The sequence below is a fragment of the Ambystoma mexicanum genome, chromosome 3q, assembly GCF_040938575.1.
Source record: "Ambystoma mexicanum isolate Mex_15411 chromosome 3q, UKY_AmexF1_1, whole genome shotgun sequence".
Lineage (NCBI taxonomy): Eukaryota > Metazoa > Chordata > Amphibia > Caudata > Ambystomatidae > Ambystoma > Ambystoma mexicanum.
This window is the reverse complement of record NC_090926.1, coordinates 381,670,696-381,683,529: the sequence shown is the minus strand read 5'-3', so window position 1 is coordinate 381,683,529 and position 12,834 is coordinate 381,670,696. Positions and strand designations below refer to the sequence as shown.

Below are 12,834 nucleotides of genomic sequence, written 5' to 3'. Positions count from 1 at the left end.
GATGATACCTGGTGTTCCATGTAGGGCTCTTCTCCTACTGTTCCAGTATGACGGAGGTGAGGGGCGGCAGCTAGGGATAAAATGTCCACCTGCTCCTTTACATTGATAAATAGATCCATGAGCATGATTGGACTGGTCTGTTGAGCAATACCGCAATGCCTGACTCCAAGCAACATGCTAGTGTGCGCCCATATTTTGGGCTGAACTGGGCCAATTTAATGTCTTCCTGCATTGTGCAATTGGTTGTTTTATTAGGTCATGTTATGCTATCTTACTTCATATTTGTATAGCACCTTATTTCCATTGTTATGGCTTTGAAGCACTGTGGGATGAGCTACCCATTGGCAGACTAGTCTGGACATACATGCAAATAAACAGACCATTACGTCGCATGTGAGTATAGAATTTATCATTACAGGCAAACATCCAATTATTAGCAGATGTGAATAGTGAGGTCGCAAAATATTAAATCTATGTGGAATGTTCAGGCACAGCGTCGATTTCTACGTCAGTGAAAATGTGACAGCTGGACTGCATTTAGTATGCGACTCAGCCATATTCTAGGGGGCGCAGCGCTAAAGGGGAAGACCGAGATGGGCACAGGTGAGTCTATCAAACCAAAGGACAACCGTCAACAGTGAAAGGCTCTGCAATGCTTTACATGGAAATAACACGCACAATAAAAACCATGCAATTATATGCACATACATGCACAAGTGGTAGACGGGCCAGTGATGCACTGCAATACACGCCGACTACGCAAAACCACCTGATAAACTGATAACCTCAAGAGACATGTCACAGCATACCAACTGGTGGATCTATTACGAAAGAGCGAGGGGTGGGAGGACACCCCTGTGCTCAGGAAACACAGGACAGTCATCGGGTGGAATGGACATTTGTGGGAGGGTGCTCATTATGCAGGGACGGCCACCCAATGAACAGGCGCTTCAGCCACGGGTTAATTTGCAGTACAAAGATATGGGATGGAAATTAGTATAAACAGTGGTGGTGGATGACAGTATGATTTAAAGAGGTAAATGTTAGGCTATCGTGTCAAACTAAACGGTTAAAAAGCAGAGACATTTTACCTGTCTTTTGGCTATCCTGTTTCTCGGCCGCATTCCTGCCCTCCCAGCCTGGAACCATAAAAAAAAAAGGACCTGGCATGCTGTGTGGTCCTGCCCAGGACCCCCGGTCAGCACCATGTCTGCCATAGCTGGCCTAAACCAGGGCTGGCACCATCTGGGCCCAGTCCACCTCTCTGCCATGGGAAGTCTGTTTGCGGGCCGATGTGGGTTAAGAGGCTGTCCATTCCTGCCCAAGGATATCTGCGGCAACTCCCCGGCCTGGACTCTGGACAAGAGGAGAGGGTCTTGGGCCACCCTAGAGGCCCCCTACCATGTCCAAGAATCCTAAGACGTGAAGACCAACCCCAAAAACCTGAAGGCCCACTGCAGAAGCATCCAGCACCCCCAAAGCCAATCACTGGGCATCCTCTGCTTCTCTCCTGTATGTTACTGACCCAACGTGCTTTAAAATCAAATCCACTATTTGCAACATGTTTTGAAATCATAATTGCCCTCTCGGGTAATACTCAAATAGTTTGTCAGGAGGAGTAACACTGGGAGGGCAAAAGGGGCACTTGCCCCGGGCCCCCACCTTGGAGGGGGCCCCACCAGGCTGCATTATCTTTATAAACCAGTTTCCATTGTTGGGAAAACATAAATGACACATGTTAGGATATTTTACCGGCTGCTGCGGACGCTAAACCTATTGCCGGTCTGCTATTGACAAGAAAATTCTGCTCTGATTAATTCATTGTTTAATGCTTTCTTTATTCACTGTGTGTTCATAGTTTGTCATCCACAATAGCACAGCTCCTGTAGCATTTTTACCTTTCTGTGGGGACTCTATTGATCATGTGCAACAGCCAAAGTTGAAATGCATATTGATATATTTGAGTGCTGCAATGGTGCAGGAGATAGCTCAGTGTGTTAAGCACTCATTGATGAGATCTGTGTTCATAGGCAAGAAATTCAAAACCAAATCCCAGCAAGGCCGACTCAATCTTTCCTATGTCTGAAGTTGAGAGACCTGCATGCCTATGTATTTTGCCCTGTAACACATCAGGTGCTATTAACAGCAATGTCCCGCACCAGATAGCGGTTGCTATAAAAACAAAAAGCATCAATATGGTGAATGTTTAGGAATCAGAAGTCTGTTTCTTCAGTACAGGTGACGCCTAATGATGAGCATAAAGTGTTAATTCAAGAGTGTGAACATTCGCGTGTCCTGGTTTTGTCAGCAGGTGTTACAGTTATCCTGGACAAAGCATTTATATAACTGACGGTACTGTGCTGTCTTCTGTGGCAAGGTTTGCCTTATTACATGCTGGTAGCAGCGTTTAGCCCATAACCCGATCTTTCTGTATAGGTAATTTGAGTGGAAATGGGTTCTGCACAGAAAAAAATGGACCAGATGTTGGAGGCCTCTGGCAAGCATCTTTTAAAGTTGTTCAATTGACACAAAAAACGGTTTGCTTTTTTGTACAATGCAAAGGGTTATCTGTGCGTTTATAAACAATTTCAGAAGCCTGTGTTTTGTGAATATGTATGTAAAGCTTTAAAATATAAAACGGAAACCCAGAAAAAATCTTTTAAGATCACATCAATTAGTATGCTGATTCTTAAATACATTCCTTGATGGAGGAAAGGAAGTTAGAATTATCCCCATTTTTCAGTATACATTTCTCTAAAATGTAGTTGTAGTTTAAAAAAAAACGGCCATGTTGGATTATGTGACTTGTGTGCTTTCCAAGTTGCTTGTATAAAATTAGAATATTTTAGTTCATGGGAAGATCTGGAAAAGAAACTAACAGAAATTGCAGAATGGGAGCGAATCCCAGTGTCACTGCTTAACCAATGTGTGATCCTCATCTCATTTGCTCTCATATTGCCTAACTTGTCAAAATTACCAGTCCCCAAATCTTTCAAAAATGTCACTGCTAGAGTGATTTCGTTCTCAGGGTACGGTCTTAAAAAAGCCTCACACATGCTTCCAATGCCTTCAGTGTTACATCCCCTATAATAATAGTGAGAATGTATGTATTGCACACCACAGCCACTTGTTCCTTTGCTCTCCAATGGTAAAACTACCTGAAAAATATGCCTTTCTAATCTCAGCTTGTCTGGATACGGACACCTTCTTAATAGCTTCTAATCTCCATCCTGTATTGATGCAATGGTAGGTGGAGCTTTCTCCTTGCTTCCAGTTGGTCTCTTGCATCCATGCTTGATCTCATTTGCATTCTGTGAGGAAACAAATCTAAGTAGTCTGTCTATTCTGGATTATGCGCGCCTTCTTCATGGGATCGGTGTCCTGAATTCATACTGTGGGCAGTATAGCTTCCTCTTGACTGCTAGTGATGAAGAGAGTCCTGTACCTATGCTACTGCAGAACGACTCTTATTGTGGACTGCCAATGTGGTCCTTGAAATGCCACTTCTTTATCATTCTGATTACAGCAGGAATGAAGAGGCTAATGGCACTGAAAGGGAGTACCTAGGCAGCATATCAAGCTCTGAGTGGTGATCGTGATGAGGGGGTGGGTGCAACCAGATATGCAGATCCCTTCATTTGGTCTGGTGGAGGCGGGCCCCACAGGTGTCTGTGTCCCGGGTCCCAAAAGTGATTAAGATGGCCATGGTAGCACATTATCATTTGCTATTGCGGATCCCTTTTTGGTGGTGCCCAGGTCTGTGCCCACTCCGGCCCTACTCAATGGGGGGGTAGATCAGTTCAGACCATCTCTGGAATACAGAACATGGTTCACCGCTCTGCAAGTTCCTACGCTGGTGCTTTGCATGGGCAAATCTTAGATCTCTAATGGCCAGTGAGCTCTTTAAAATGTCAACATATACTCATTTTTACGACTTAAAGTTTTTGGACTTGCCACATTTGAAATCATGCCAAACACGGTTGTCGTTGAGTAATGTTGTTTCTTTCTGTGCTTTTCTTTAATAAAAAAAACCTTTTTTATTTTTAAACGAATTTCCTAAACACATGGTTCTGGTGTGTTCTCTGCTTACCGCCGCACCCTGAACCCATTAAAACATTAAGTGACCACAAAATCTACCAAAACATGTCTTTCTTCAAAGGTGAGTAGACACAGTCAATCATGTGAAGGCAGAGTCTCCTTCGCAGACGCATGGTAAAGGTTCAGGGTCTCCCTGGGAGGAGCAGCGTGTGCACTAACTGGCACCCTTATAGACCGGGGAAAAAACACGCGATAAACCTTGACGAAAAAGCTTTGAAGAGGAGCAGCGTCCTTGAGACCCTCTCCCAGAGAGGTCCCTTCCCGATCAGAAGCGCGCGCAGCCGCGCAAGCAGCTGGAGTTCCAGGCAAACAAGCCCATCCCATGTTCACATACAAATCACACGGGTGGCTTGGCAGGAATAGTGAATCTGAGGACACGCCATCTGTGAGTAACTGGAAAAACGGATTCTTACCGCGGGTCCGGTTACATCTGTGACGCACAGCTCCGAGCTTCACACATGAGGCACAGGCCCACCAAGCCTCCCCACGGCGGGAAGTAACCCACCATAACAAACTGGCGGGAAAGGCTGACGGTGGTAGTCTTTTAGCCGATAGCCGATGTGATGCGCGGGAAACGTTGCCCTCTGCACACCTCTCTCAGGCCGAGAATACTAATCTGTGCAGCTCCAAGCATGTTCCATCCTCAACTGCTTTTGTGTCCTCTTTTTCGGGTGTCCCTGAGTGAATGAGAGTGCCAGTGGCGGCTTAGGACACCTCCCCTCTCTGGAGCAGAGCGCCTCCACGAAATTCTATCATTTGAGAGAACTGGCAAGCTGGCCATACTGTGAGGTTTACACCCGGAAAACTCAAACATGCAGTGACCCCAATAATGATAACACTACATATTCACAGAAGTCACCAGAAGCCTGGGTATTTATGGGCTGCCTGCCCTCCACACTGGGTTTGGGTGGGATGTAGTCCAGAATATCCATAAAGGGGGCCCAGGTTCCACACAGAGGTGGGATCCAGACCCCCAAATCCAGTCTGCATTCCCAACGACAGTAGAATATGGAGCGGCAGAACCCCCAATGAGAGCTCATTCTGTAGTATTCATTCCTGTATGGATATGGTCCCCCTAGGCCACTCAGAGCTTTCCGCAAATGGAGATACTGCAAAAGAGCAGAACAGGCTGCAGGGACCGAACAGGAAGACGTGACTGCCCCTCCCTCTCCCCCACCCCACCCCCATGAACCAAAGGCCTTTCAGAGATCTGTTGGAAAAAGGTTTGACTTTTCTGTCAGCCAGTCCACCTCTGCAGGCACCTATTTCTTACACTTAGGGTTCACTTTTCAACTGGACAGTAAATGTCCCCGAGTGTAATCTACCACTGGGCAATTTCCATGGGATTTCACGCAGAAAACTGGGGTGCAGAGCTTAAAGCCTGCTCTGCCTCCTACATCAGCAGCCGGTCTCACAAGCCTACTCAGTGACAGCAGAACAGGGTGAATATAAACCACCAGTGAAAGAACATTGGGCCTCTTTACGAGTTCTGCGGTGTGGTAAAAAAAGGGTGGTAACAGAGTTACCACCGCCTTACTGTGCTGCATTACTACACCGCTGAACTACATGTTTGGAGGTAAGGCAGAGGAAACATCTCCAGCAGAATGCTGGAGGTAATTCCTCCACGGTAGCGCCCCAAAATGGCTATATTGGCAGTATTACTGCCAGTGGTAATACTGCCAAATACCCCATGGAGTCCTATGGGCTCTAATTAATGGGGACTAACATCGCCCACCACCACTTGTAATCCTGTGTTAAAACCACCAGTGATAATACCGCGGCACCACATCGTGTTAACAGTGATACCGTTTGGTGGTGCTTTGGTGGCATTAACTCCAAGATTCCACCAAGCTCGTAATGACGGTCATTCTGTAGTTTTGAATCCTATGAACCCACCAACATCTCGGTCTGCATCTAATTTTTAGGCAGGCAGACATGCTTGAAACCCTCTGGGTTCTGCCTGCATTTTAAATCTCCACAGGGGTTCATTGTCATGCTGCCGGCCGTGCGCATACACGGCTGACAACTTTGCAGCTTGCTGTGGGGTAGGGGTGCAAAGAGACAATGGAAACCCAGGACTGGCCAGATTCCCCACCAAATGTGCAGCCCTGCCACAAAACAAATACAATTATACGGAGAGGGAGGCCAGTGCATGTCATTTACACCTCATTTAAATGGGGGTTTTAATGATGTCCATCACGCGCAATTTACAGTCTTGTCCCGAAGTTCCTAGAAATGTCTAGTGAGTACAGAAGTGAGCCATTCTTGTGATGCATAGGGACACCGTAAGAGCTTAGTGTCTGTTTCAGTCTGCCAGTTTGTCAAACATTTAGGGTGGTGGTGGCTTGCTGGTAAACGAATGAGGTGCAAAGAGTTAATGTTATTCTCTTTTGTGTTTTTAGATCTCTGCAGAAGTGCCAGCCTGTCTGAGAAGGAATTAAAGGAGGCCAAAACAAGGAGTCAAGAAATCGCGGCCCACCTGACTACCCCGCCTGGTACCAACTCTAGGGGAGTCCTACTCTTCAACAAGCGCCGACAGAGGGTGAACAACCTCACCTCTTTGAGCAATAAAGGGGGTTCTTCTGGAGCCATCACCAGGGGCGAGCAAGGAGGAACCCTGCAGGACATCCCCTCGCAGCATGGTAGGGCAGCCTATGTGAACCCCCAGCCACAACCAAAAGCAGAGCCAGAGGAGCCAGTTTCTCTCAACCACTTTGGAAAGCCACTGGAAAACACTATGGAGGAAGATGAGACAAAACCCCCCAGTGAACCATTCATTGGAAAGATGACGGATACACAAGAGGAAGAGGGCCATGGAGATGAGGTCCCACTCCAGGAGACACCAGCACCTTCCACTGAGGAGCCTTCTGCCGTAGAGGTGGAACAAGCACCTTTAGGTGACACTCTCAAGGAAAGTCTGATACCTACTCCAACCAATGGAGCCGTTGATTCATACACCAAGGAAATCGAGTCTGCCCCAGCTGAGCAGACAGAACCGAGGGAAACGCCCAACAAGCAATACTGTGAAGTTCACTTAACCTTGTCTAAACCTGCTCCAGTGGCCAACAGAACGGCAAGACCATTTGGAAACCGATCACCAGTCAAGATCGCTGTTGCTGAGGTCAGAAGCCCCACAATAGACCTTCCCCCACCACCCACCTACGCAGAGACTCAGTCGAGTCCCACTCCAGTGCCTCATGTCAGATCCCCACCTTCCTATTCTGCTCTTTACCCCACCGTACCAGAGACCAGGCCCCCCATTTCCCTTCAAGGGTCAGGTGCAACAGAAATGAGGCATCAGCCCATGCCTAAATCAGGGGTCCTTGAAGACATCATGGCTCGCAGGGGGAACAAGAAGTCTATGTTCACCTTCATCGAGAAACCCAAGTTGGCTCCCAACCCAGATCTCCTATCCTTGGTTCAGAACGCTGATGAAAAAAGGAAACAGAAGGATCATGGGGAAGTGCTGCCTGAGGAAGAACTTTTTGCCCTTGGGGCCGAAGCTTCCAATTTTCTGAACGACAGCCGACTGAGGGGAGGAAGCCACATAGCTCCTGCTGACATTCCTCCAGAGTGGGCGACTTGCCTGAAGTCTCCCGATCTCCTCCACAAGCCTCCACTAACGCCACATCAGTCGCTTCCACACGCTGGCGGGAAAGGAGCAGAGCTGTTTGCCCGAAGGCAGTCGCGGATGGAAAAGTATGTGATTGAGTCCCCAACGCATCCTGACATGCTACGGTCACCATCACCAACCATGTCACTGCCACCTTCGTGGAAATATGCCACCAGTGCCCATGTGTCTCCCACCAGCAGGCCTTTCAACCACCCAGCGAAGAGTCTCCAAAGCACCCCAAAACCTTCCTCCAATTCACAGATCACCAATGACAATGCAGAAACGGAACAGTCCCAGAAGGAGCTTCAAATCTCAAAGCGTCAACCATATCAACTACAGTCATCACTCTTCATCCTCTCACCCGTCAAGGATCCGGTGAGCTCTTTGCCCAGGGCAGCTCCTCCGCCCAAACCCATGCTCCATGACACAACCCGGTATGCTCGACAGACCTCGTGTCCAACATCTCCTTTGCCACCTCCTCCCCATGTACAAACTTCAGGCCCATTTAGGTCAATCCAGCGGGCGACATCCCCTGGAGGAGATGTCAGAAGTGCAGCAGAAAACACAAGGATGAGTTTTACAAACGTCCCAGTGGCCACTGTTGTGCCACCTACATCTCCTGTTTCCTTCATGCACACCAGAGGGCCCTCGCCACACGCCAGAGTCAACGTCCAAAGCCCACGGCCTTCGTTTTCCACCAAGACGGCAGGAATCGAATCTCAGGTGTGGAAGCCTTCTTATTACTACAAGTAATTATTTTCAGATATGTGGTGTGGGCTTTTTTGTTTGGCATCTGGTCCAGCTGTCTCAGATCATCGTATTAAAGGTATTTCAAGTAGGCAACCGAGGTCAAAGTTCATAGTCGTGGCAAATCTGTGTCATGTGGGCATGGAACTGGGCCTCATAACCCTGGTAGGCCAAACCCCTATTGGCACTGATTTACGCAACATTGGAGAGGGAAGACACCTTTGGAAGAACACCCTTCGGTTGGAAAGATTACCCAGCAGCCTCCATCTTCCCAAGGATACACTTTCTGAGGGAACAAGGGGGAGAACCAGCCCCACCACACATCTCATGCCAAAACCTTTGCGTGAACATTCAGCAAATTGAGCCAGCCCCATGAAAACCTTTTTCAACACCAGCTCTTCTGCAACCTTTGCTTTCTTCTACTCCTTTCCTCTCAGACTTTAAACAAACTTGTGTGCTCTCCTCTTCTGAACTGTTATATCTACCTTTGCAAAACAAAAATGCTCTCTGCTGTATTTCCCTCTGGACATTCTTCTAGGGTCTGCTTCTCTTTTTCCTCTTCCATTCTGCTGCCAAAGGCTTGTTTGCTTTTGTCTGCCTGAGAATTGCAGGCCTTTGATGCTGTTTCAGGGTCTCTTTGCTGCATTTATTTTTTCTTCTCTTAGGCCTTCTGTTTATGTTTCTGGCCTTTCAAACTTTACATCCCCACACCGAGTACATGCAGAGCTCTGAATAGTTGAATACATTAGGAAAAATTAAAGCAATAAACCCCAAATCCTGGACAATATCACAATTTATCTGCCAACCCCCGTATACATGAATGAGATGTAAGTGTGGCTATGAAAAAGAGTAGAAATTGTTCATATAGATTTCAATGTAGAATGCATGCAACATTGTCATTTTTGTAAGATGCCAAAGGGCTCACCAGAGCAAATGACCCGTGGCCCTTCCAAGAACAAGGGGTGTTAAGATGGGCACAGTACAGAGAGTGGCCACATCTTAAAGCAAGGAACAGAAATTAAGCATAGCCTGGGAGGGTACAACGTCCTTTCATCGACAGCTAATTTTTAGACAGGTTTTTTAATGAAAATGTTTCACCAAAAAAACCCATCGGAAGATATAGGGGAGTGGGAAAGGGTGTATAAGCGGTTGGGGGGTCAGGAATAGTAAAAAACGATAGGGGAAGGGGTTTTGGGGAGAACCCCCCCAACAAATTAAAAAAGACACTTTTTAATGGTTTTTTCCAGCTAAATATTTTCTTTAAAAAACCTGTCGAAAAAATAGCTGTTGATGAAATGACATAGAATCCCTGGGAGACGTGATTTTAGAGTCCTCCTGAACGAGTATTAGTTACAGCCTTGCAGTAAGGTCATTACATTTCAGTACAACAGTTGTGGCCTAAGATAGACATTTTCCCTTTGGTACCTGGTCTGTTGTGAGGAATTTCAGGGAATGTTTGTGATTCTAAACTCAAGGATTGGTTTTGGCAGCCAGTGGAGTGACCTCCTAAAGTAACTCTGACACATCATCTTTTTCGCCAGTTTTCCCAGGAACCTGACTGCCATATTTTGTGCAAATTGCAAATTTGCGCCATGATCTTTTGAGAGGACCACATAGAGATTGTGGCAGTTGCCATGTTTTGAGTTTACGGCAGAACCAGCTGGGACCTTCCAAAGATCTTATGGTGTTGAACATCTGTCGCCTGTGGAATGGGCGCAAGGGTGGGCTCATAGGGCCAATTTCTGCTCAATCCATAATCTAGGGATTTCACTTTGTCCTTCAGCATCCCATCTGTGCCTAGCAGAGGGTGCAATAGTGCAAGTGTTTCTTCTCTAACCTTTGATCTGAGTATTCCCTCGGGTTATGCAGAGTTCAACCAGAATTAACTTTCTTGTGTGCACTCCTCGATTTGGCATATGGAGCTGGCTAACAAATTCAGCCGGAAATACACCCGGCTGCGATCACCATTCTCCTGAACTTTACCATATGTAGCAGAAATTAAAGTTAGGAAAGGGATCTGATCAAGGTCAATAAGAGGTATGATAGTAAGGAGAACATCCTGGCCCCTGTTGTATATATATACACACGATATCATCCCAGACGTCCACAAGGCTATCTCCGCCTTGTGTCAAAGTCCAAGGCCAGTCCATTCTAGATGAAGTGGCTGGTTTCCCTCTCGGTGTAGTCGCAGTGGACTGAGCATTTTTGTGATCATTTCTTGCATTACTGGCATATTGGTAATTGACCAATCGTTTGCCAGCAAATGGCGATGCAAGGATGTCTTCATCAGCCACAAGCGTTCTGGACCCTGCTTCAGTCTCAAAATCATTGGCCTTTGCACTAATGAGGCATCAAGCACATCTACTGTACTAAGGTTTTAAGATATTTGGATGAATTCCTAGTACACAAACAGGAGCTGGGTCGAACCTAGCTTCTAATTTTTTTAATAGTGTAAGGTAATCTTCTATAGGTCGTAGGTTGGAAAGAGAACTGTGCGAAACTGCTTTGAGGCCTGCGAAGAGGACCCTCAGTAGAGGCAAGGGATTTTAGGCGATCGGTCCTCTTTGGCACACTCAGTGATTTCGACTTCTCTTGACACTTTTGACACTGTAGATAAAAAGCCAGTTCTTGGCACTGTGGAACTAATCGCGGAGTTGCCCGTATCACTGCTTTGGGATCAACAGTGACGTCGAATCTGAACATCTCTGCTGTCCTGTGCAAGCAGAAAAGTGCATGGTTTGTGTCCTGGGCAGAGGCATTGCTAGGGTAGGGGGTGAGGGGGCTATAGCCCGGATCTTTTGTTTGTAGCCCCGTATAAAAGCCCAAGACCTACAACCAAAAGGCTAGCTAGCCCCGAATCCCGACAGTCTCAACGTTAGCATAGCCTCGGATCTATTCCGGACCTAGCAACACCCCTGGTCCTGGCCACAGGTTTTGCAGTTCTATTGAGCTTGAGTCGGTGAACCGGGGGTATATCACTGGTGGAGTCTGTGTTCTGCTTGTAGAGTGATAGCAATAGCGGCCTATAATAGCACTTTAGAACATCACGTCACTCTTGCAATTGTTCTGAGATTGGCTGTTTCCGTCTTTTCTATCTTCCTTTTCTTGGCCAGAATCGGATGGGGGGTTTGGAGGGGACTAGGCAGTCTCTCAAAGGGATCTAAAGCCATGTACATACGTGAGCAGACCATGCAAGGGTGTCTGTGATAGCACCTTGTTCATTTGTTTCATAAAGGATTCAGAGTGTGAGTGTGAGAGAGGACCAGTGAATGGGAGAGGTGGTCTTTAGTAGCAACCTTACTAGGGCTAGGCCTATACGCAAGCCCTTCATTGGCCTTAGCCACGCATTGGCATGTCCTAACAAGGGCCATAGGCGGCTCCTGCTGACAGTGAGGCTGTATGCTCTAGCATGCTTGGGACTGATAACATGATCTGGTGTTCTGCAGTGTACTATCATGGGTGACAGGTGGGGAGGCTTTCCTGAGACAGTCCTACAGTGTGAAAGTAGTTGGCGAATGTGGAAAACTAGGCCACTGTGTTCAAGGTATAGTAGTCCCTTGGAACGAAAATTCGCTGAATGGAAATAGCAATGATCTTTGCTTTCTTTCTTCCTTTCTTTTTCCCTTTCTACCCTTCTTTCTCTTTTTGGTCATTCTTTCATTTGGTAATTCCTTCCCCTTCCTTTCATTGTAACTTTTTTTTCATTCTCTTTACTTTCTTCTCTTTCCTTCTGTAACACCTCTCTACTCTGTCCACCTCTATCTTTTCTGCACGTGTGTTGCCTGAACACAAGTAGCTGTAACCTACTTCAAGACCATGCCTTTCTTCATTTTCTAGTTTGCTGCTAAAACATTTCTGGACAGTCTCTCAACCCATCTCTAAATGATTTTGACTGTCTTTAAACCATGGACTCTGCACCATCTCTTAACTGTCTCTGGATCCTATCTAGACTATATTTCGACCAGCTTTGAACTGTATATGAATTACTCTCTCTGTGGACTTTATCTAGAATGTCCCAAGGAAGTCTCCTGACTCCCTGTCATTTTTTAGTTTGGGCTATTAGGTGGCATTGCCACCTATAAGCGGAAACCATTGAATTAGATTACAGATAGGGAGAAATGGCATATGAGGAGGGACACAAAGTTTGAAGGTGTTTGGTTATTTTCCCACCCATTGACTGCCTGTGGGCATGCTAATCCCTATGGCCATTCCCACCAAGTTCCTGCCTGTCCCTTCCCAGAGTACCTTCTCATTGGAACTCATTGAGCTCACATTAAGCAAGCCTTGCCATCAAACGGTGTGCTTGAAGTGCCTGCAGACTTCCTAGAGTGAATGACTTAATTGGAGCTGTAAACGTGCCACGTGTGTAATAAAAA

General features: G+C 46.7%; 1 protein-coding gene across 3 annotated transcripts in view; it reads left to right on the top strand.

Annotated features, from left to right (window-relative positions):
• Positions 1-12,834, top strand: part of SYNPO (synaptopodin) — a 242,756-nt gene that overhangs the window by 149,537 nt on the left and 80,385 nt on the right. For all 3 annotated transcript variants that reach the window (XM_069654038.1, XM_069654039.1, XM_069654040.1), the window contains one exon: positions 6,501-8,434. In XM_069654038.1, the coding sequence (XP_069510139.1) occupies positions 6,501-8,434 (1,934 nt within the window). The remainder of the gene's footprint in view (positions 1-6,500; positions 8,435-12,834) is intronic.